General features: G+C 39.9%; 1 protein-coding gene across 1 annotated transcript in view; it reads left to right on the top strand.

The window, feature by feature from the left end:
- The window catches only part of PARD3B (par-3 family cell polarity regulator beta), a 411,926-nt gene that overhangs the window by 333,224 nt on the left and 56,894 nt on the right, over window positions 1-21,808 (top strand). Inside the window, exon 20 of the mRNA XM_054381001.1 lies at window positions 612-908. Coding sequence (XP_054236976.1) covers window positions 612-908 — 297 coding nt within the window. The remainder of the gene's footprint in view (window positions 1-611; window positions 909-21,808) is intronic.

The following is a 21,808-nucleotide window of genomic DNA, read 5'->3' as shown; positions in this document are numbered from 1 at the left end:
GTTTCTATTAATTTCTTTGCTGTTTTACTTAGTCCCTCTCCCCTATATAATAAGGCATGATTTCCCCATTTATGTAGCCAAAATAAAATTTAAAAAAAAAATAAATTTAATCTTCAGCAAATTAACTGTGGTCCTTTGGTTTGAGACAACAGTGCCATCTCTCCATTTACATTCACATCTAATCTAGTTTTGACAAGTTAATGTATTTAGGAGAATCTAGGTGGGTCAAGTGACCAAAGAGCAGTAACAATTTTGCTGACTAAAAAATTTTCTGGATTGGGTTAGGTATATTATCTGCAAAATGGAGAGTGGGTGTAGAATTAGAACTGTATGTGCTCATGCATACGCACATGCACATATACACTTGTGAAAAGCCAGACTACATTCAGCATTGATATTATTTATCAGAACTATGACCAACCTTGGCTAGTTAGGTGATTGCCAAAGATAAAGAACAAAAGTGCTGCGTGCACCATTTTATTTTATCGGGCACCACTTTCATGGTGCACTGGAAGCAGTTGGGTTTGGGACTGGTGCTCCAAATTTGTGTGTGCTGAGTCAGTGTCTGTCAGATCCAACTGTGTGTTTGTTTTTGTCTTTTTCGTTGACAGGATTGGTGCAAAGCATCATGAGTTACGGCAAAAGCAACTGAGAGGCTTGAGTGATTATTCTGCTGGTCCTGGAGGACCTGACATTGATGATGATGAGGTGGATCCCAATTATGCCAGAGTAAACCATTTCCGAGAGGCTTATCCACCAGCAAGCATTTACAGACCATCATCACCAGCAGTAGCAGAAACCTTTGTATATCCACGTGATTCTCCTTCAGCACCAGTGGAGAGGGAGCACTTGGAAGGACTGTATGCAAAAATAAACAAGCAGCACTACCCACAGACTCCTGGTGACAGGTAATATTGCCACCTGGCATTATGAACGATGATAGCTTGCTGAGGAGGGAGCCTGGGGCTAGGCAGGGTAGGGGGTGTTATTCAGATGCCCCAAACATCTCCCTGTATTTACTGCTATAAAGCTATGATTTGCTGCAGCAGTACCCCCGAAGCATCTAAGCAAGGCAGCAGTCAAACAGAAATCGTTTGAAAAAAAGTCCATATTTCACAAACAGAATGAATGAACTGACTCCAGTCCAATTCCTGCACTGCTGAGAGAGTGTTTTTTCCTCTTTCAATTGGGAAAAGTTCTTAGCCTGCAGCAAAAATAATTTCTGTTTTCAGGTCCCTTTCCATCCTGCTGATCATCGAGTGCCTATTAGTAACAGGTTTTGTATGATAGCATGATACATTGCATATGTTTATGGTTTAGTTTTCCCCAGCTGTGTGATATTACGCACTTTCAATTAGGTTGGGGAGAGGACTGGGAATCATGGCATTTTTATGCAGACTGCAAAGTTTGGCTTCACAAGACTGATTGCCTTTCACAGCCTTTCCAATAACCAAGTGGGAAGGAAAGAGCAATTTTTAATCCTTACTGTCAAGCTTCCAGGTTGATAGCATTAAAGAAAGACGTTCACTTTTTCCCTGACTTAAAAAGCAAGCAGAAATTCCTTTGAGTTGGTGATGTACTCACAATTATGGTGCTTTTAAAACTGGTTGCTTCTGGAATTTGGGGCTAAAAGAACATAAGGCTTCATTACTGTTGTGCTGTTAATGTATTGATGTTGGGTTTTTCAAACCAGCACATGAGTATGTAGGCAAGATGTACAAGTCTATGTGAAAACAAGAGCTGACAGAGTAAGACGTGGGGGACTTGAGGAATTGTTCATTTTACAATCTGTAGTGTCTCCCCACAGCCTCAGTCTGTGCTATCTGATAGCACACTTGTTAATTTTTGAGAAATACATGAGCAGAGATATAGGAGTGTTTTCAGTTTGTGTCATCATAGTACTTTAAAAACATCTACTGAGTCATTGGTATAAATAGTAATAAACCACTTCTGACATAAATCCAAGTTTGTAGTGGGGAATGGGCCAAGTGCCTCTTTTTCACCTAAATACAGAGATTGTTCCAAGCATAGTGACACTGCTAATTTTTTTCATATTATTAACTCTTCCTCTTTTGTGTGAAGGTCAATAGGGTGAAATAAGGGGTAGCAATCACAGCTTTTTGCCATCTAGCAGGCTTTGCCTCTACTAGGAGAGTCTTGAGGTGCTTGTCACTGAAGTCACAGAAATCAGCCTGCTCTCCAGAGGTTCTTTGCTATTGTTCTGAGATCAGAAACTGAGTTCATACTGACTCAGTAAACCAAAATCTGGGAACTCCCAGCAGAAGGGAGTCTGGATTCAGGTTCGTGTATTTTTCAAATAAAAATATATGCAGACATAACTCAATTGTAATAAGATGTTGTCATGATGGTTGCTTCATAATTTCATCTCTAACAGGACTTCTTAGTTTAACATTTTAAAAATACCATCAGTTTGGAAATTTGGTCTGTGCATTGTTTTTCCATGCAGCAAAAAGAAATGCTAGAGTCTTTCTTTCCCTCTAACCTCTTCTATCTGATTGCTTCTGTTGTGGTTGTAACTACACTGGATGAACTCTTGACTTGCTATGTGGATAAGACTGGAATTCCAACCAGATTTGGATTCAGTGTGGGGATCCTGGATTTTAGTGTGGATTTATCTGTAATCGCATGATAGCACGATAACTCGATGAAAAAATAAAACCAAAACATCTAACAGGCAAGAAAAGTTACTTCATATCTGGTCCTGGCATCAGAAGTCACTCTGAGAGGCTGTTACATGTTGATTCTATACCTAAAGACAAACAGTCCAGAACAACTCTACTTTGTTGAATTTAACCAGATTAGGAAAAATGAGTAAATACGGGATTCTTATTAAGCTGCCTTTGGTTGTTTATTTTCTTACGTCTTTCTCTCAGAGACAAAAAGATTGTTGTAATTTGCCAGCAGAAATGTGCAAAACGTGACTAATTTTATTTGAATTTATGCAATAGGTCATGAGGTTTCAGCCAGCAGTGGTTGAGTATAGTGGCAACTTCAGGCAAGGAAATTTTTCTGTGCTGGTGGGGGAGCATAGAAAGAAGAAAGAGATGTGGAAAGAAAAATCCCTGGATAACATCTTAATTACAAAACCAATTCTGCTTTCAAGGGTCAAGTATGAAAACTACCTTGTCTGCCTCCAAATGATGGGAAAGGGCTATTATGAGTACTTATTAGCCAAACCAAAGTTATTTTGTGTTTTCAGGACTGAACATTTATCAAAACATTTGTCATGTAATAGCTCATGCTTTGGCCTTGCTAGTGCATGCATGCTCTCTCTTAAAGTTTTGCTGTTAATTTTACTTTAGATGGATGGCTTTTTCTCTCACCTCTGACTCTCAGCTTGTAATACAGTGTATGGAGACTTGACAGTGACTAAAGTATCACAGTATCACAGTACATTAGAGGTTGGAAGGGATCTCCAGTCATCATCAGGTCCAACCCCGCCTGCCAAAGCAGGATCACCTAGGGTAGCCTGCACAGGAATGGGGTTTGGAGTAGAAGGAGATTTTGAACACTGAGAGAATAGATGATTTCATATTGGTCTAGGAATTCCAGTTACATGTCATTATGACAGAGAATTGAAACTCATCATTTGAAACAAGAAGTTAATTTTATTTAAAATAAATTTATTAGAAGTTTATGTTATTTTTGCAGAAAAATTTATTGACATAATTGCACCTTTTAAAATTCATAGGCCATTTGTAAAGTGAGAAGCTTAGTGGTCAGATAATTTCTGTTCACTATTGGCACACCCTTGCTCACGTTCCCTCTTCTCATCACGAGAATCCACCAAGTGTTCCTGGTTCACTCTTCTTAGTAGATCTCCCTCAGAATGCAGAGAAGCAATAGACTCTACATGTATGAAGTGTGTTGCTTTAAAGATTATGAAGTTTGTTTGCTACCCCCGAGCACTGCTCCCCAGGGCACACACAGACCTGTTTCACATTGCTGTTTGTATACTAACATCCCCTTTACCTACACTTGCATCTGGCATCTCAGGGGTTTCTTTGCTTTTGGTTTTTGGGGGAATTGCTTTGTGTCTTATTTGCAACTGTTGTGTAACGTTCTTCTGCACTGCTTCACAAATGTTGATTTTCATTCCAACAATGACTATATTCAGTGAAATAGATGTAATTTTTTTTTTTATGTTTTGCTGAAAGCTTTGGAATTCTTAAGTAAGAGAGGTGCTATATAAATGTAAATTGTCCTTATTAATGAGTATAGCAAAAGCATTAGTGTGATCCGTGTATTCCGTGAATGTTAAGTTAAAAAGAGTGGAAAAAAAAATTAGCTGGCAAAATCACACATTTCTTTGTAAATCAAGCATTTTTTTTAATTAGCCACAATTTTCTGTAATGCAAATGGCATCTCAAAGGATGGTGTAGCCTGCGCAGCCACCTTGTGCAGCTGGAGAACTTGCAGTCTTTGCCTGAGACTTTCCATGTTTCCCCAGCCTGCGGCAGAGGCTGGGTGATCTGTGGCCCATATGTTCCTGAAACGAGTGGTAAGTCACATCTCTCTGAGTTTAGTCATCAAGGCTGTACTATGACAGTACTAAATTGCACCATGGCAGAGCCTAGGTGTCAGACCAAAGCCAAAAGAGCATATGCACAACACTATTATCACTTAAATGTCAAGCATGTCATACAGTGCAACCCTTTCTCACATTTCAAATAAGCATTTTCCTTCCTTGAACATGGTGCTGTCAAGTATATCCAAACACTCCCGAGTACACCTCGAGAAAGGTCCTAGACACTTTGCTCAACTTACTTCCTCAGCCCAGAACTATGAAACACATAACGTCTGATGCCTAACTCATTGCCAAATGTAAATCTTCATTTATCTCCGTGTCTTATCTTGGTGAATTTCAAAATGCTGGTCAGACAAAAATGAATACAGTTTTCCTTTGTTTAGTAAGAACAGATTCAGGGCTGTGTCTTGTTGCAGATTTCTAAAAATACTAATAAAATCCCCAACACTGTTTTATTACATAGGAGTAGAGTCCAAAGCCTAAGTCTGATCCAGCTTTCTGGTTTTAGAGATGCTATGTTGAGTCCTACTGTGCAAGATCTTCTACTTAACAATGTTAATTAATAAACTGAAAAGTGGATCTTCCTTATTTCAGGGTGAAAGTCTCCTTATGGAAACTTGCACTCTTCCTTAGTATATAATCTAGTAACTCACAAAGTTGAAAACAGGGAAATGAAAACCATCCTTCTGTGCAACCCTGACTCTGTCTCTCATGTCCAACCCTCAGATCTTGACAAAGTCATGACAGAGAGGGGCAGGGCATTGAGCAATCTGTCTCTCCATGGAAAAGATTAAAGGAAAAAATTGCTGTGTGTGTTCTGGGAAATCAAATGGCAAATGTAGGCTATATGTAAAGTACTGAGTTTTGAAATTTAGGAAAGGGAGCATTATTTACTACAAAGCAGGCTAAATGCTTGCCTTTTGGGCACATGTGCATTGTTCCTGCCCTGCTCAATGCCAGGCCATAGGAGTCCAGAAGTGCACAGAAAAGCCTTTGTTCAAAAAGGGCAATTTAGGCTTGTTCAGGCATTTTGCTTAGGCCTACATGTCTTATAAGCCAGAAACTGAAGTTTTCTTATTCTCAGTCCAAGCTACTGTGGGCATCACTCATTGCATGTCCATTCACATAACTTTCTATCACTGACTAGCAAAAGCTGTAGGAGTAGATGGCCCTTTACTGAGGAATAATAATTCTTAGAGATGGGTATCATGGAGGCAAGGTAGAAATTGAATAGGGCTGTGTAATATCTATGTACCCTTTGCCGTGGTGTCTTGTGTTCCAGTAGAAGGAGAATTATGGTCACGCATTGGAATATTTCAATTTACAAAGTGTGACAAGTACAAGCAATGCATGTACTTTCTTCACATATAGCCTCTTCTGCTTGCAGTCCTAAAAATATCTATGTGGTTGTCCTGCCCTATACTACTCTACATCCCCTGAGACTCTCCTCTGATTTCTCTGGAATTTATTCTTTCTGAGACATATTACAGGGCCTTCTGAACCTTTGGCTGCAATCCGGTCACTGTTCCCCATAATGTTGAAACCAGAAACATAATATTTGGCAACTTCCTGTCATTCCTGGCTGGTAGATTTCTGCTGGCATTGGCAAGTACAACAGAATTTTGGTGGTTCCTGGGGGCTCTAAGTATTGCTGTCCTGCCCATGGAACCAGGGCATTTCAGAAACCTCTTTGGCCACCAATTTCATAGGAGTGTATGTTGTGCCATTGGAGTTATGCTTGTATTGTAGTTTTTGCTGCTGGTACTACTTGCAATTTTCTTCCTCAGAAGGGACAAATTAGTGTTGCAGACTCACTGTGCTAGCTAGGAAAAATGTTGAGTAACTGGACCTCCTGGAACATGATTAAATGAACCTTGACTTTAATCCCCCTTATAAATAAATAAAAAAAAAATCTACTGGTAGCATTCAAGAAAAATTACTTTACAGACAGAGTTCAAAGTGCTAGTGCCCAGGAACCCCCCACTGAGATCCTTCCAACTTTGGGACCCTGGTCCTATTTTTTGCTTGTCGTGGAAACCCCAGATCTTGTGAAACTTGGGTGATCCTGAGCATTTTGTAGTGTGTCTGAACAGAGGAAAGTTGTCAAACTTTAACCAAAGCAGAGGGGCTGCTGCCATGTAATGTGTACATGCTTGTTAAGGCCATGCATTCTTCAGGAGAAATACATTCTGTCAGGAATAGTCACAAATCTGCCTGCATGCATCCTGCCTGCTAAGGTTTGCATTTGGATCACCTCACTTATTGACGGATGTGTAAAATTTTATATACTGCACTCCCACAACTCCCTTGTGACTGTCCTGCTGCAGATACTAGTGAGCCTGAGTTTTGGCAGCTGTGTTAAGCATTCAGCTTGGTTTTGGTTTTCTTTTTTTTTTTCCCCTCCAGCCCTGTCTTTTCTTATATGATATATTACTGCATGGAATTATTTTACATTAATTCTGCCTCTTTATTGGTAATGCCCCATTCTTTCAGTCGTTTGGATGCAAATGCAAAAGATCCCTGGAGAAAGAGCAGGTCTGTTTCTGGAAGATGAGACCATACCAAAAATACAGAGTGAAATACAGATGGTGTTGTCAGCCTCTTAAATGTACAAATAAAGACAAAATGAGATCGTCCATGCAGCTGGAATGAAATCATATGGCCATGCATGCATTCCTGCCATAGTGTATTTCCTAGTGTGAGCAAGAGATGCTAAATTTTGTTTTATGCAGTGTGTTGTTCGACCAGAACTTCATACTTGCTCCTTTAATCAGTAGCAGATTAAGGTGTGTATATGTATTAACTTTTCTCTGCACAATATATTTTTTTTTTAACAAAACACCATTTAATTTTAAATGCTAATATGTGTGTGTGGTTAATTAAGAAGCCAGAAGTGATTTTTAGGCTGGTAAGTTCCAAGAAAGAGAGAGGAAGATCGTTACACTTCTGCTTGTAAATAGCTATTTGTGAACCTTTCGATAATGTGCAAAATTAAGATTTTCGAAGTGCCATTTTAAATGAATGGTTAATGGCTGAAGATTAATTAAAGGCAGAGTTGTTTAAAAAAGAGAAGCTGTTAAAAATCTTGTTTATAACCCGGTCACTTCCATACTTAATGTGCAAACCCTAATAGCGTGTGGTATTTCCATTTAGCAGGCAAACAGTAGAAGTTCCTTGACTGCCTTACTGGATACACAGTGTGGATGGGTAGATATAGCATCATGCTCTGTTTTCTTCTTCCTAATTAATAGTTCTCTGCTAGCAGTACAGAGAGAAATGCGTTTCCTCTGAGAATTTGGTAATCTTAAATGAAATTGCTAAATCTTATTTTAATTATAGTGTAAGGGACATAGTTAAATCTTATGTGGTTCTGTTTTCCCACTGCTTTCCAGTAACCCAATGTACTTTATATGCTCTAGGGTTTCAAAATGCCCAGCTTTCCATTGCTCTATGGTGTCTTTCATCAGAAGTAGTGTCTTTGACCATCAGCCTTGAAGAGTTGCCATAGCTAAAAAAAAAAAAAGTACTATATTTTCAGGCAGGTTTATTCTGTACTGCAATTCTGGTTAAATGAGTGATGGTAACCTTGCCACATTTCCCTGACTGAAGAGAAACAGCAAGCAGGTCATTATGCTGCTCACAGTTGTATGGTTTGTATTCCAAGAAGTCCTTTGCTGAGAAACTGCTTGGTGTTTTGTTTTCCCTTTCTCTCAGTCCCATTCCGGATCTGTCCTGGTTTGCTGTCTGCTGGTTTTCCCCCAGATTCTTGACATAGTCATTTTGCCTTATGATCTCCTAGCTTCTGGGTATGCAAGTAGTTCCAGAGAAAGCCCATGTGAGCCTGTGCAAGATTTGCTGTACAGCCCAGCATCAAATGATTCTACACTGCTGACTTCAGGGAGTTCACACTCTACCCAAAAGTATGATTTTCAAAAAGTCCCCTCCTAAGTTATTTCCTAGCTGCTACTAGTTAACTGGAAGAAAGGGATTCTTTCTTTCATTATAGAGATAATATTGGTTTAGTAAATCTGATCAGTACATGAGGATATGACATTTTATTGTGCTGGGTTTTTAACTCTGTACATTCTATGAATCTCCTTCTTGAAGGTGGGAGAGGTAGGACATGAGGAGCACAGACCGGCCCATGTGTATGGCCATACATATCTTCAGACTGCAGGTGATGCCATGAGGTCACAACAAGTTCTGTCCTAATGACTTTGTTAAGATAAATTAGTGGCTTCTGGTCAAATTATTTTTAAAAACTAGTCAAAGTTTAGTGGGACACAAAGAATTGTTTCCCAGAAATCCAAAAGTAATGGCCAAGGGATTAAGTTTGGAAGAGGGGTAAAAAGGGTTATCATTGAACTGCTTCAAAATTCTGAGTAGCTCCAGTTAAGAGAACAGTGATATCTGTCTAGTAAGGATGGAGAAGTAAGTCTTAGATGTGATGGGGAAAATGATCATAGACTGACTGGAGCCATGAGAAATGTTTTCAGTGTCTTCACTCCTATTTGAGGTTATCCAAGGTCAGTGGGGCCTGTACTAACAGGTTCCTCTGGGCTACAGGTAAAACAATGCCCACCTCCCATCCTTATTAAGCAGTGAGGAGCGTAATTGAATCCTGAGAGTCTTCAAGCAGCATCCCACATTTTCTCTTACATCCTCAAAATAAATTCTGAATTGTTTTTTTCAGTGCACCAGGGAAAATTCTTACACCAATTGAAATGACAGCAGCAGAGAGAACTATAGGGCACATTTCGGACCTACCAGCATTGCCAAGTTATGCTGCCTGAATAGGAGCAATGGTAGTGTTTTCTGGTGTGACTGCTCATGTCCAAGCAAAGTGCTCAGATCTGTGTTGTACTCATGCAGCTTAAATGCATAGTGGAAACCTTACAGTTGTAGTCTCTACACATCCATAAGATGTAATAGGGAATTGCCATACACTGATGTTTCTGCAGTACCGTTTACCTGCAGTTTACACTGGCAGATCTTCAAGAGTTTTCTGCTAATCTTAATTCTTCTGTTACTATGATGAACTTAGTTCTCAACATAAGATCTAATAGTAGAAGATCTAACAGTGCCACAGATCTGACCTCAGAATGAGTCCATGGAAACCTTCTTATGGAGGGTTCAAGCATCTCATATCAGGATAAAGAGTCCAGGATTTTGCTTCTAAAAAGAATCCAGGATTTTGCTCCCTGTTTGTGTGAGGATGCTGGTGAGGAAAGGTTACCCAAGCACTTAGTAAGCAGCATTGCTGGCAGCAATCATAGACAGAAGCATGAACCAGGTGTTTCAATTAACAGAAAATAGTAAGAATTGATGTTGTTTGAAATGCTGAAAATCACTCAATATTGTGCTAGGAAAAAAAATGGGAAGACTGACAAGATGTGAAGGAAATAGCTTAATAGGCAACAGGACACTGAATAAAAAGAGGAATAATTGTGATTGTCTGACAGCTGTGCAGATTATACAGTCAATAACAAAGTCTAAAATATGCTATTTTTCAATACATGATCACAAGTCACTGGCACAAACAGTAATCCAAGGGTCATAGAAAGCTAAGAATTAGTTTATTGCTTCATCATCTCAGGTCTTCTGACGCAGTTAAGTTGGTATATTTTTTAAGTTGGTTACATTTTCACAAGGAGGCCTGGCACTGTATGAAGTCCACAGGTACTCTGGCTAAGGAGCAATTTCCCTGACAGGCCATGCAGCAGCTGAGCATTTGTTGACACTGATCAAGGTATTGTTACTCACCTTGGGATGGTCTAAGAGAATTGTGATTATTTTGTGAAGAGCGACGTTAGACTGTCATAGAAAATTAAATTAATAACTGGTCTTAAACTACATTGTTGCCTGTATCTGGAAGAATGTGAGGTCTCTCATTAGGACAGAGGAAAGTGACAAACCCAGTTCTTGAAGTAATCGTGTTGGTTACCTCCTTTTATCTCTTACTTGACCTTGATCTCTGTAGGCAGTGGGAAGTGATTCAATGAAATATTTTATACTTTCCATTTGCCTGCAAAACAGGTAACTGCCTTCAATTTTTCCATTCCACCAAGCTGAAATGGCAAAAAACTCTAACACAACACAACTCATAATAAAAAAAAATGCAAGAGGAGAGTGAGATGCCTGTCGAAAACGGTAAAGTGGTAAAAATTAAATAAATATAACATACTTTAGAGCTATAAATGTCCTCTTAATTTATTTTTACCCTTTGTGTTTCTCTCTAGTTTCCTACTTGTGTCCCAGTAGGTCAGTGTGACAGTTTTGCAGTGTCACAGTCCTTTGCTGAATCTGCACTCTGTGGGTTGTTAGCCTCTTCCCTCCAGTGACTTGGAAGCAGTAAGGAGAAATGAGAAGAGCCAACTAATGCTTTAACACTTCAAACAAGTCCTTATCAGTCAGTCTTTGACAGATTTTTGTGACTTAATTTCTTCATTCAGTTAAAAACTTAAATAATTTTTTCATCTTAGTAGTATATTAGGGGCATTTCTTCTCAAACCAGTATTAGCTAGAACATGCCCTTCAGCTGTGGAGTTTATCTGTTATAAGCACTTCTGTCCTTAGACCTTGGTGCCTACTTAGTCCTGGATATGGTTCTTACTTTGTAAATGGGAATAAGCCACAAATGATCATTATGGTATTTACATAAAAAGCATAGAAAACAATTATTTTGGACTGGCCTTTAAGTTTAAGCACAGAACATATTTCTAATCCAATTGTACGTGGCCTGGCAATTGAAAAGTAAGCAATGACAAACCTTCTGAGGGATGAAAACACATTCAAAATATGATCTTTCTTGCCATGAGGACAGGGCATCTATTTTCTGTGCCTGCGTCACCATAATGCACAATAATTGTCTGAAAGGGCTGCTTTAATTGAGCTCTTGTGTGCTTTAAGCGTTCTGATAACCAGGGGAGATGGTTTGCTTCTGCTCTGCTCTCGGGTTATGATGGAGGAGGCCTTCTATAGCTGGAGACCCTGTGTTACATACCAGCAAATGCTTCCATAAAGTGACCAAGAGGTGAGAAGTTGTAGAGGAGGGTTGGGGAAAAGCATCAGAGCAGTAAACCTGTTCCTAATTATTATTGATTATTAGTACATGAATTACAAGCAGACAGTCCTTCACCTGAATAAAATGTAGTTTTCTTCCTTAACATCATCTGCTGTTCATGTGCCTTATTTGAAAGAAAGCAGGAGGCAATTATTTTGTGCCTCTGTATACAATGGCAATATTTAAGCAGCAGCTGCTTCAGAGAGGGAGAGTAAAGGGATCTGAGGGGGAAGGGATTTATCTTTTCATCCTTTTCTCTGTAAATACCACTGTCTGCATCAGTGGTGATGCTTTGACCTCTTTGCTACAGAGCTTGAAAAGTCTCTTGCATTCAGTGACATGTTCTGGTTCCAAAACTGAATAGGCAGAAGCCTAATTCTCTTTCTTTGAGCGCTGCTACAAATAGATGGTCAGTCTAAATATAAGCACTTGAGAATTCCTCCCAAAATTTAGAGTCATTATTCTGGTGGATTTTTACATGTTTCTCTGGCTTCTGAAGTGATTAACACTATTCCTGCATACCTCTACCGCCTTTAATCTGCACTCTGCCCACTATCTCATTGCTGTTAGCTATGGCAAATATACCAGATGTCTGAGCAGCTTCATTGTTCTGTTGTTTTTCTTTTCAAGATTCAATTGCGTAGATAGATGTTAATTTCTCTTTTGTGTAAAGACCTGCCTCTGAGGAGTAAGATGATCAGTATTCAGGTTTTGGCTATTAGAGATACTGAAGTCTCATATCTTCTGAATGCTTTGTCTCTATTAATGTTTCTACTAGCTCAGTGCATTTATAGTTGAGGTCTGTTCTTCTGTTATGCCCATGGAACCTTAAATGCTTTCTAAAAGTTGTCTGTATTCCCAAGATCAAGAAATTACACACATCAACAACTGCTCTTCCAAGTGGGTGGAAATTGAAAACTATGCCAAGAAAAATGCTGCTTCTCAGAAAAGATTCAAAATATGTGTTGTTTAAAGTGTGGCATAAACAAAAGAAATTATGTAACATTCATGGGCTGTTGTTTGGGATGAGATCACTCACTTGTGGGTCTGTAGCTTTTCTACTAACAATACTTAGTACTTGCATGTATGAACTATTGGTTTCCCCATTGACTTTCTGAAAAGATAGTTAGGAAGCCACAGACACAGAATCAGCACAGCTCCTTTCAGTCCTACATGACAGCCACTGTTGTGCTTGAGTAACAGCCATGGCTCCAGACCTTTAGGAAAACACGTCTCTTTAAAACGGGTCAGGAAACAACTGATAGATTTAGAGATAACAAATGTGAATGTATATTTACTAGGGAAAAAAGGTAATAGTTGACATCTGAATTTAGGTAAACACTTACATGAATTTGGTAATGGATACTTCATTTCTGTAGATGTAGGTAGTAACACCTGATAGTCATTGTATATGCAGCATTTACCACAGTACATGGGGGAAAAAAAAAAACCAAACAACAAATGCGGAGGAATGATGTTCTGGACAATATGAAAATCTGCAACCTTGCATCAGAGGCCAAAGCAATATCTTGGATCTGACATTTTTTTATAGTACAAATTGTGTCATTGATATAGTTACATAAGCTAGAAATTGCAAATTTATGTTGCACAATCTGAAAAGCAAATAATAGCATGTAGCTTTGTATCTCCTGCTCAGAAGGAAGACTGATGGTTGAGTCCTTCTTCCATCAAAGTAAGTGGTAAGATTTCTGTTGACTGAGGTGGGAAATTGGAAATGATTCCCCTGCCTAGTTCTCCTTGAAAGAATGACGAAGTGATGTTTTCTTTTTTGTTTTATACTTACTAGCTCCACAGCCAGATTACTGTAACTTGAGCTTTTTTGCCATAATTCTGCATGAATGGTTTTGTTAAATACTTTTATTACCTTTTGGCTTGTTCTTTGCATCATGCTATTGACAAAATTAGTTTTTAAATTTTTTTACCCTAAAGTTTAAAGCATAGAATACAGAAGAAATCCATACCAAAAAAAAAAAAAAAAAGGAAGTCTGAAACATTAATTGGACTAGACTACAGCATTTAAAGTAACCTATTCTATCGTCCATTTACCTCCCACATGAAATGAAAACTCTATTTTGATCTGAACTGTCACAGATAATTTCTGCACATAAAACACATCCAGAGACAGCTTTCAAATGGAGTTGTCACTTCTTATTTAGCAGGCTGGAGACTCTCTATTGTTGTCAAACCCTCTTAGCAAAAGCATCACTAACATGCTGATTTGCACAGTTGTATGTAAGAAGAGGAATGGTTGCACAGCCTCCATGAAACAAAAAATTGTATGTAGGTGCTGGAATCCTCTGCAGCTGAACTTACCTACTCCTTAGGACAAAAAAGTCTTTTTTATTATGATATTTTGAAGCAGTTGTGTGGGGAGGGATTGTTTTTAGTGTAATGAGGTTTTAGGTGTGAGTAGCGACGATGATTAACATTTAAAAGCTAGTAACCAACATTCTGTTGTTTTCCCTGACCTCCATGGGACCAGAAGTTTGGCTTTAATCTCTTCACAAATTTCAGGAATTCTTAAGCAAGTGCACTAGGAATATCTCTGAACTGTGAGTACAGAACTGCTGCCTCAGAGTGTGTTTCAGCCAAGATGCTAAGGCAAGGCTGTAGGGCACTTGTTTCCAGACTGCTATTCTGATGGTGGCCAATGTGACCATCTGGTGAGGCTGGCTGGAAGACTCAGCTATAGCATTGGAGAAGAAGACAGCTGAAAAGTTGAGAACTACCATTCTTCAGACTTTATAACATTCAATTTGCCCTCAAACATGATATATTTTCATGAAATAAATTTGCCTCCTGGCCTCAGTCGTATTCCTATAAATTTATGCTATTGGAATATGCAGATACGTAGTAGTAACGTGCAGGTTTTATTTCTTCTCGTGGTCAGAAAATAGACCAGGATTACTGGACGAAGAATTTGGTTAGTATGATGAGTTGTCCTTTATTGCTGTCTCCACAACGACTCTGTGCAGGATTAAACAGCAAAACACAAGCTGGCAAAGTGCTCTTCTGACCTAATTCTGCACCACACCACAGATAGCAGATCTATCTGATAAGCATGACTTTGTCAAATCCAGATGTGTGATTGGGAGTGAAACACAGATGAAGCCTGAGAGCTAGGGTCTTGCATTTTCTCCAGCTGCCTGAGTCCTTTAGGTATCTTCACTGCTGCAGCTGGGGTTGGGTGGTAGGACCAGAGGAAGGAGGGGAGACACCTATTGAATGTGGAATCTACAGAACTTGCTCTGGGGAGGAACATGATGGGGAGAGGATTTCTGTGTTCCTACTTTTGCCTGTAAATGTAGTATATTCGTGAATCAATCTTACGCCATGAGGAGCAGTGAATTAGGGTGAGGGAGGAAGTGGGTAATTTTTTGTATTGATGGAGAATACACTTGAATGGAGAAAAATAATGGAATGAAAAATCTTGTGGGCACTGTGCTTGGGTCAGTAATAATGTGCATCTATGGAGTTTTGAACATTGGCCACATACAGCAAGTGGAAACAATCTCTCCTCTCTCCAGGTGGGACAGATGTACAGAGCTGGACTGGATACAGCATATCCATCTCTCTCCTGCTTCAGGAATGGAAGCTGTGATCCATGTTTGTGCTCAATTGGCAATCTTATAAAGCTGAGGATTAGAGAAGTGGATGGACATTTATCCTACACTGGAAATAGTAATTTTGGAAGCTGCGTTCTCACAGGTATTCTTTACACATTTTTTTGCAGTTACCTGTTACCAAAGCAGCTTCATCCTATTTGTCCCACAGCTCTATCAAATTCTTAGTTCTTTTAAATCAAAAACATGGTATACTGTCTGTCTGTAGTCAGTGAAACAGTCTTTGCAGCCAGCCTTCTTAGGCATGTTGCATTTGCCTCCTTCCTAAAACACCAAGCGTCGCTGGCAGGCATCCTGCAGACCAGTATTGTTTCCATTTTAGCTTGTGCTCCCCCACCTGCTTTTACTGTTTCTGTCATTCTGCTGTGTGTGGGAACAGGGCTGTCTCTTTTAATACACAACTGTATAGAGCCTATTGCAAGGAGAGTTCTCTGACATGGATTTGCAGTGGTATTTTGACTGTAGGTGTTAGTGCAGTGGTCTTGGAAGGTTTGAAGGCTGTCTCAAAACTATTTGGAAGTACGGAAGATACCTGTCAGAATCTGGAGTGAGGCCACTCTAGCCTATGTGGTTGAGCCTGGTCCTCACTACAGAATTTTGAAAAATCTTTATCCTCATGTGTTTTCCTGACCTTTCAGAGGCAGGGTACCCCTGTTCTTCCCCTGCACTCCATCTAGCAAATGGACAAGGTGATGTGCTGATATTGATATTAGACTCTTTCTGAGAGCACAGTGCCATCCAAAAAGAACTTCAAAGCTTACTTTCTACAGATCTGCTTTCAAAACACAAAGCAAACTTCCCACAGCAATGGCAATTACTGACTCTTGAGAATATCCTTAAGTAATGGTCACACCCACATTTCAAAGGCAATATATGGAGCTATTATTTGAGCAAATAGAATGCATGTCACTGAAAATCCATTGATGATGACGAATTCTGGTTACTGTGGGGTTTTCTTTGCAAACAGGTCAGGGTTGCAGAAGAGCTCAAGCAAAATAGGAAGAAAAAAGTGGGTGAGATACGTCTCAGGGAAAAGGTGGGGAAATAAGGAGGCAAAGAAAGAAGAGGGAATAACAAAACTAAAAATGTATCCTTTGCAGGGAATGGGGAAAGGAGGGGGTAGAAATCACATGAGATTTTTTTAAAGAGAAAAATAGAAGGATTTGGGCAGTGCCAAGAGTTTATCGTGCAGACTGGCAAAAATGTGTTTGTGTATAGAAAAGTTAATTCAGGTTTGAAAAAATCCAAGAGTTACAGGAAAAGCTGAATTTCTTGATTGTTTTGAAACCTTTAAGGAAAAACATACAGGACATCTATAGGAAAAGATATCCTGCTAGAAATATTCTTGATGTGCTGTTAGATGAGAGTGTTTGTGCTCAAAGACACTTTCAAGTCCACAGTGTTTTCATGCCCTGAATTTAATTTTTAAATGGTATTAACTTGAATGAATCTGAAACATTTTGAGATTTTTTCTTTTTTTAAGTAACTTGTGCTCTTCTGATATGATGCTGCTATATGCTGCTTGCAGTAAAAAATGTAGAATTCCAGAGATGCGCTGTCTGTAGATCGAGGTTTGATACAAATTGATTTGTTGATACAAATACCTTTTTGTGGAAATAAGGCATTTTCATCTCTTATTTCCATAAACTGACATTAGCACGATGTATTTTGTAGGCTTACAGTTGAAACAACACTAGAAGTGGAACACATTTTGATTTGCAAGTGTGGTTGTGTGGTATTTCCCCAGCCTGTTCCCCTGCTTCAAATACCAAGTGAGTGTTTATCTCTTGCTAGAGTGTGCCACTGCTGACCAAGTGAGCAGAGCCAGCTCCCTTCAGCACTCAGAAGAGGCTCCTGTGGCAGGGGTACTAGAGGACCTGCAGTTGGGGTCCTGCCCTGTGTTAGTGCAGTACCTCCTTCCGCTCTCCCCAGTGGAGCTGACAACAGGAACCTTGACAAATATCCTCCCAACAGGGAATTTGAGGAGTGGTCTGAGGCCACGGTACACACACTCTCTGCATCAGTGCTGGGTTTCTTTTATTTATTCATCTTGTTTGTGTTAAGAAATAGAGGCAATAGAAGAAGAAATTTGTTTTCTTGGTCTTGACTCAGAATGCTTTTACCATTAACTGCTCTCCTCCAACCATTTCTGCAGTATTCACTTGTCAGCTTCCACCATGTTCCCCAGGCTGAGATTTTCCCTTGTTTCATAACGAGCAGCAGGCCTTTCAGGTTTCTCTGTGTGTTGCCACTAAAACTGATGTTACAGCCAGACTCAGCAGGAGCAGTGGCAACACACGAGAATAACCATCCCACATGAGACTTAGATTAACTGCTCTTCTCTTTAGTTCATATAATGCCTCAACAGCATGATCTGATTTCCTGTTTTCATGTAATACATTATTAATTGTCTGAGTTAGGAAACTAGGTTCTTCTGTACCAGATGGAGAGAGATGGGCTCCCCCACATTCAGAGTGGAGCTTCACTTTCTCTGGGTGCAGCTGTGTCACTTTGTTTATCTGTTTTTTATTTTGAGCATGGTTTGCTTTTTCAAGCATGAGGATTTGGGGGTCAAATAATGCTTCTATTAGAAGTATTACTTTTGAGACTGCTTTTAAGCTTAAAAAGAACTAAGTAGTAGTAACTGGCTGCAGACCTCCAGCTCTGGAGGGAGGAGTGGGTGTTTCAGCAGCACACACAGACTGTCTCCTCCAAGGAAGCTGCTGTTGTGGCTGCCAGAGGAAGCTTTTGGGCTTGTAAGAGACAGCTGTGGCACCCACATGGCTCCAATCAGTAGCTGCACCAAGAAGAACAGGAGCCATATTGCCAAGAAGTGTAGGAGAGCAAGTAGGAGCTCTGGGAAGGCAGAATTTTTACCAGGGCTTGTGGAATGGAGTAGAGGCAGAAAGTTGCACAGACACAGAGAAGACTCTCCCTCTCCATATGAGAGGTAAAGAAGCTCTGCAGTCCCCCATCCCAAATCCATCAGTCTGTCACTGTTTTCCACCTAACATTTTTTGGTCCCTTCCTGCCGTTCTCCCCCTTTTTTTCCTACACACCCTATTGAAATCTTCCCCGCCTCCCCCTGAAACTTGCTCTGACATTGCTAAATTACATTTTACTACCCCAAGAATGAGAACAAAATAAACTACTTTATCTTCATCATTCGGTAGCAAAATGAAATTTGCTCATGTTGCTGCAGATCTTTGAACCAACTCTGGTCTGGACACTTTTATCACTTTACAGTCTAATCTGCTGAATATCTGAGCTCCTCTTGCATTGGATGGAAATGCTTTTTTAAGACAATATTTAAAAAGCCGTCTGTGAACTTAAGCATTCACAAACCCACATTGATATACATGGTCTCATATATCTCTATATGTATGAATGTACATGTATAATAAAAAATTCATATAACACTTTGAGAGTCCACACCTAACTTGCTAATGCCAGCTACAGTTGATAGACAGCTAAGTCAGACTCTTTTTATAGTCCATTTCTAAAATGAAACCATAAATTTTAAAGCCAGGCTTCATCATTGCAGAGAAAAAAGCTTTTCCAGACTATTGATGAAATATAACATTTGATAGGATTTATGAGGCCTAGATTCAGGAGGATCATTTGTAGAGCACTTAAAGCTGCTTTTTCCTGCCCTTTGCCTTCCCTCCTCCCAAGTACACATACCAAAAAAAGCCATTAGTAATGAAAAATTATTAAGGAAGATTTTTCTTGATTCCCTACAAATGTCAATTTGAGAGAGAGAAAGGGGAAGGAAATGGTTGCAGGCATTCTTGCAGTAAAGGGGTGTAAGTAATGCCAGGCTGATTCTGTGTTACTAATAAGTACAAAGTGTGGTTATTTGCTGTAATACAGTAATTTGTAATGTGTGTGAATGTATTTTTAATAGTACAGGATGGAATTTATTTTTTTATCACTTTGAGATATTCACAAACCAGCCACATAAGTTAAAAATAAAAATGATACCCAGCTTCTTGGTATCTTGATAAAGTTTCCTTCTGGCTTGTATTACCAGAGTGATAATTTCAGAGGAAAAACATCTTCTGTGACTTGTGATCACAGTATCTGTCAAATGGTAGGAAATGAAGAAAACTGCCAGACAGTGTCAGATTTATTAACAGCTCTAAGAAAACCAAAATTAATGCATTTTCTTGTCTTTGATGGGTTGAAATGTCCATGTGCTGTACTTATCTTAATGGACAAGTGAAGGAAGTAGCACTCATCAATTTAGTCTCTCATTAAGCTGACTACAGCTTAATCTGGAGCACATGCAGGAGTACTGTGTGCTTACCAAGCTGTACCTCATAAGTGTTGCAGTTGTTGTTAAAGAGTGCTCACCCCACAGACGCCAGGAGCAAATCAGCTTTTTGCTGCCTTCAGGAACATGCAGCCAGCAACTGGACCAAGGAGCATGCAGTCCCAGAGGGCAGGGAGGGGAGCAGCCATACAAACATGGACTGCACCAGTTGTGTGAGGACAATTGCTGGCTTGACTTCCATTAGAAAATTTTATTTCCACCTACTAATAACCAGTCTTTTAACCATTTGGGCTGAAAATGCCTATGTAGGAGGTGTGCTGAAGCTGAATTTTTATGGAACGTTATGACAGCTGTTTTGGCGAGGGCCTGGAGGGAGAAGGCAAGAGGTTGTTTTGTCTGTGTTAAAAGTAAAAATAAGAAGCATATGATTCTTTCAAGAAGAAGATGTAGTCTTTCCATACGCTGGAATGGGGGCTTTATATTTAGGCACATCCAAGTCTTATACCAGACTGTGCCTTTTGCCACCCCTTGAACACTGACAATTTGACTAAGTTGTAAGATCTAGAGTACTTCCCACACATATGATAGAAACTTGGCTTCTGACTTCACCAAAAGTTCTCATCCTGTACGCCAGAGCCTCTACATGCTTTTGCAGTAGTAGGTTCTCCTGGATGCAGGTAACAAATTGGCTCCTGGTACAGGAACGAAGAATGAGGTGAATGGGGCATGATCAATGTTCATTTGTCCTTATGCTCTGCCTTCCAGGGAGGGAAAGAGTGAGCTGATCTGAAAGTAAAATCCTTTAAAAATGCTATGGAAGGGTGGAGGGGTGGGACAAGGAATAGGAACATAGAGGCAGAATTGCTGGAGCATTTAGAGGATGGAGAGAATAAAGGAGGAGTGCTGGGTCAGGGCAGAATTGTGGCCAATAAATGGGTGCTTAGAGTAGAGAAGCTTACTGGTACTGCAGGTTTAATGCTTTAGTGTGTTAGGGCATAAGCATATTCATGTGAACCGGTGCAGAAAAGGAAGAAGTGCGGTCGAGTGTCCCGTACCACCAGCAGCCTCATTATCACTGGCATGCTGCTTTGTGAAACGCTTCTGGGAGGTGGCTCTCAAGGAGTGCTAGAAGGAAAGAAGCTGACCTAAGTGCATCAGAGAAGGTGTTTCTGTACCGGAGCAGCCTGTGGGACAGAATGAGAGGAGGAAATCGGCATCCTTGGCTGAAATACGTGAAGGGAAAGACTGCTGAACACCAGGATGAGAACAGGGAATGAAGGCAGCAAGACAAAAACAGATGTGAAAGGATTTGTAAGGTGTGTCTGTAAACACAGTAGCTGAAATCATGAGACGGACTGCTGTAGAAGTAGAGACGGGCCTGAGCCAGAACACTTGCTTTAGTCTTTCTGAGACTTCCCAGCCAAATGCAGAGAGATAGGCTTGCTCTTCCTCTTCCAGGTGACATGCACCAGGAAATGGTTGTGTGTAGTTTGAAGATTCCGTTACTTCTTTTTCTCTATTTTAGTTTAATGGTTTTCCAAAAAGTTGTTAAAGGAGTAATTTTATCAATCTCACCTGAAATTCAGCCCTGACTTCCACAAGGGGAAAAAGTTGGAGTAATTTCGGAGGTGCAGTGGAACTGCAGACATAAGAAAAAGGAGCTAGAAAAGCTGTGCATGTCTGGAAATCCATGAGCTTCCATTGCCTGCGTATAAAAAGTAATAAAGTTACACTAACTTTAGGTCTCTGAGTTCAGAAATATCTCTCCAAAATGCAGTTTGGCTTATAAAATGTTTAATTCCATTGGTCTGGAGCTTGTGATAAAAGCAAGTGGAAGGAATGTGTGCTCTCCAGTCTTTACGAATGCAAACAAAACAATTGTGGTCTGAGGAGCCCAGCTGCATGGGGTAGAGGTGCCCAAGGAGGGAGGCTGCTGGCAGGGTAGGCAGGGTGGCCTTGAAGGCGACAGAACTTTGTGAAATCCATCAACTGCTTCAGCATCTGGCAGAATTTCTGTTGAGCAATAACCACAAGCTAAATTTGCTATATATAATTCCTGAGAGAAGCTAGTGGTAACTGATGTTTTGACTTTTGAGTGTGTTCCTGTAAAAGTGCTCAGATCTCAGCTGTAGTTTAGAAATACTGCCCTAACAGAGAACTGAAATGAATTTACCTTCAGGGTTGTCCCTGTGGTAAGATTGTCATAAAAGTTTTAGCCCCTTGCACTTTTACTATGTAGATAATATAATTAAGTCTGTTTCACACATCTGTTAAAT

Source organism: Indicator indicator, chromosome 5, assembly GCF_027791375.1.
Source record: "Indicator indicator isolate 239-I01 chromosome 5, UM_Iind_1.1, whole genome shotgun sequence".
Taxonomy (NCBI): Eukaryota; Metazoa; Chordata; class Aves; order Piciformes; family Indicatoridae; genus Indicator; species Indicator indicator.
This window is presented reverse-complemented; position numbering and strand designations above follow the sequence as displayed.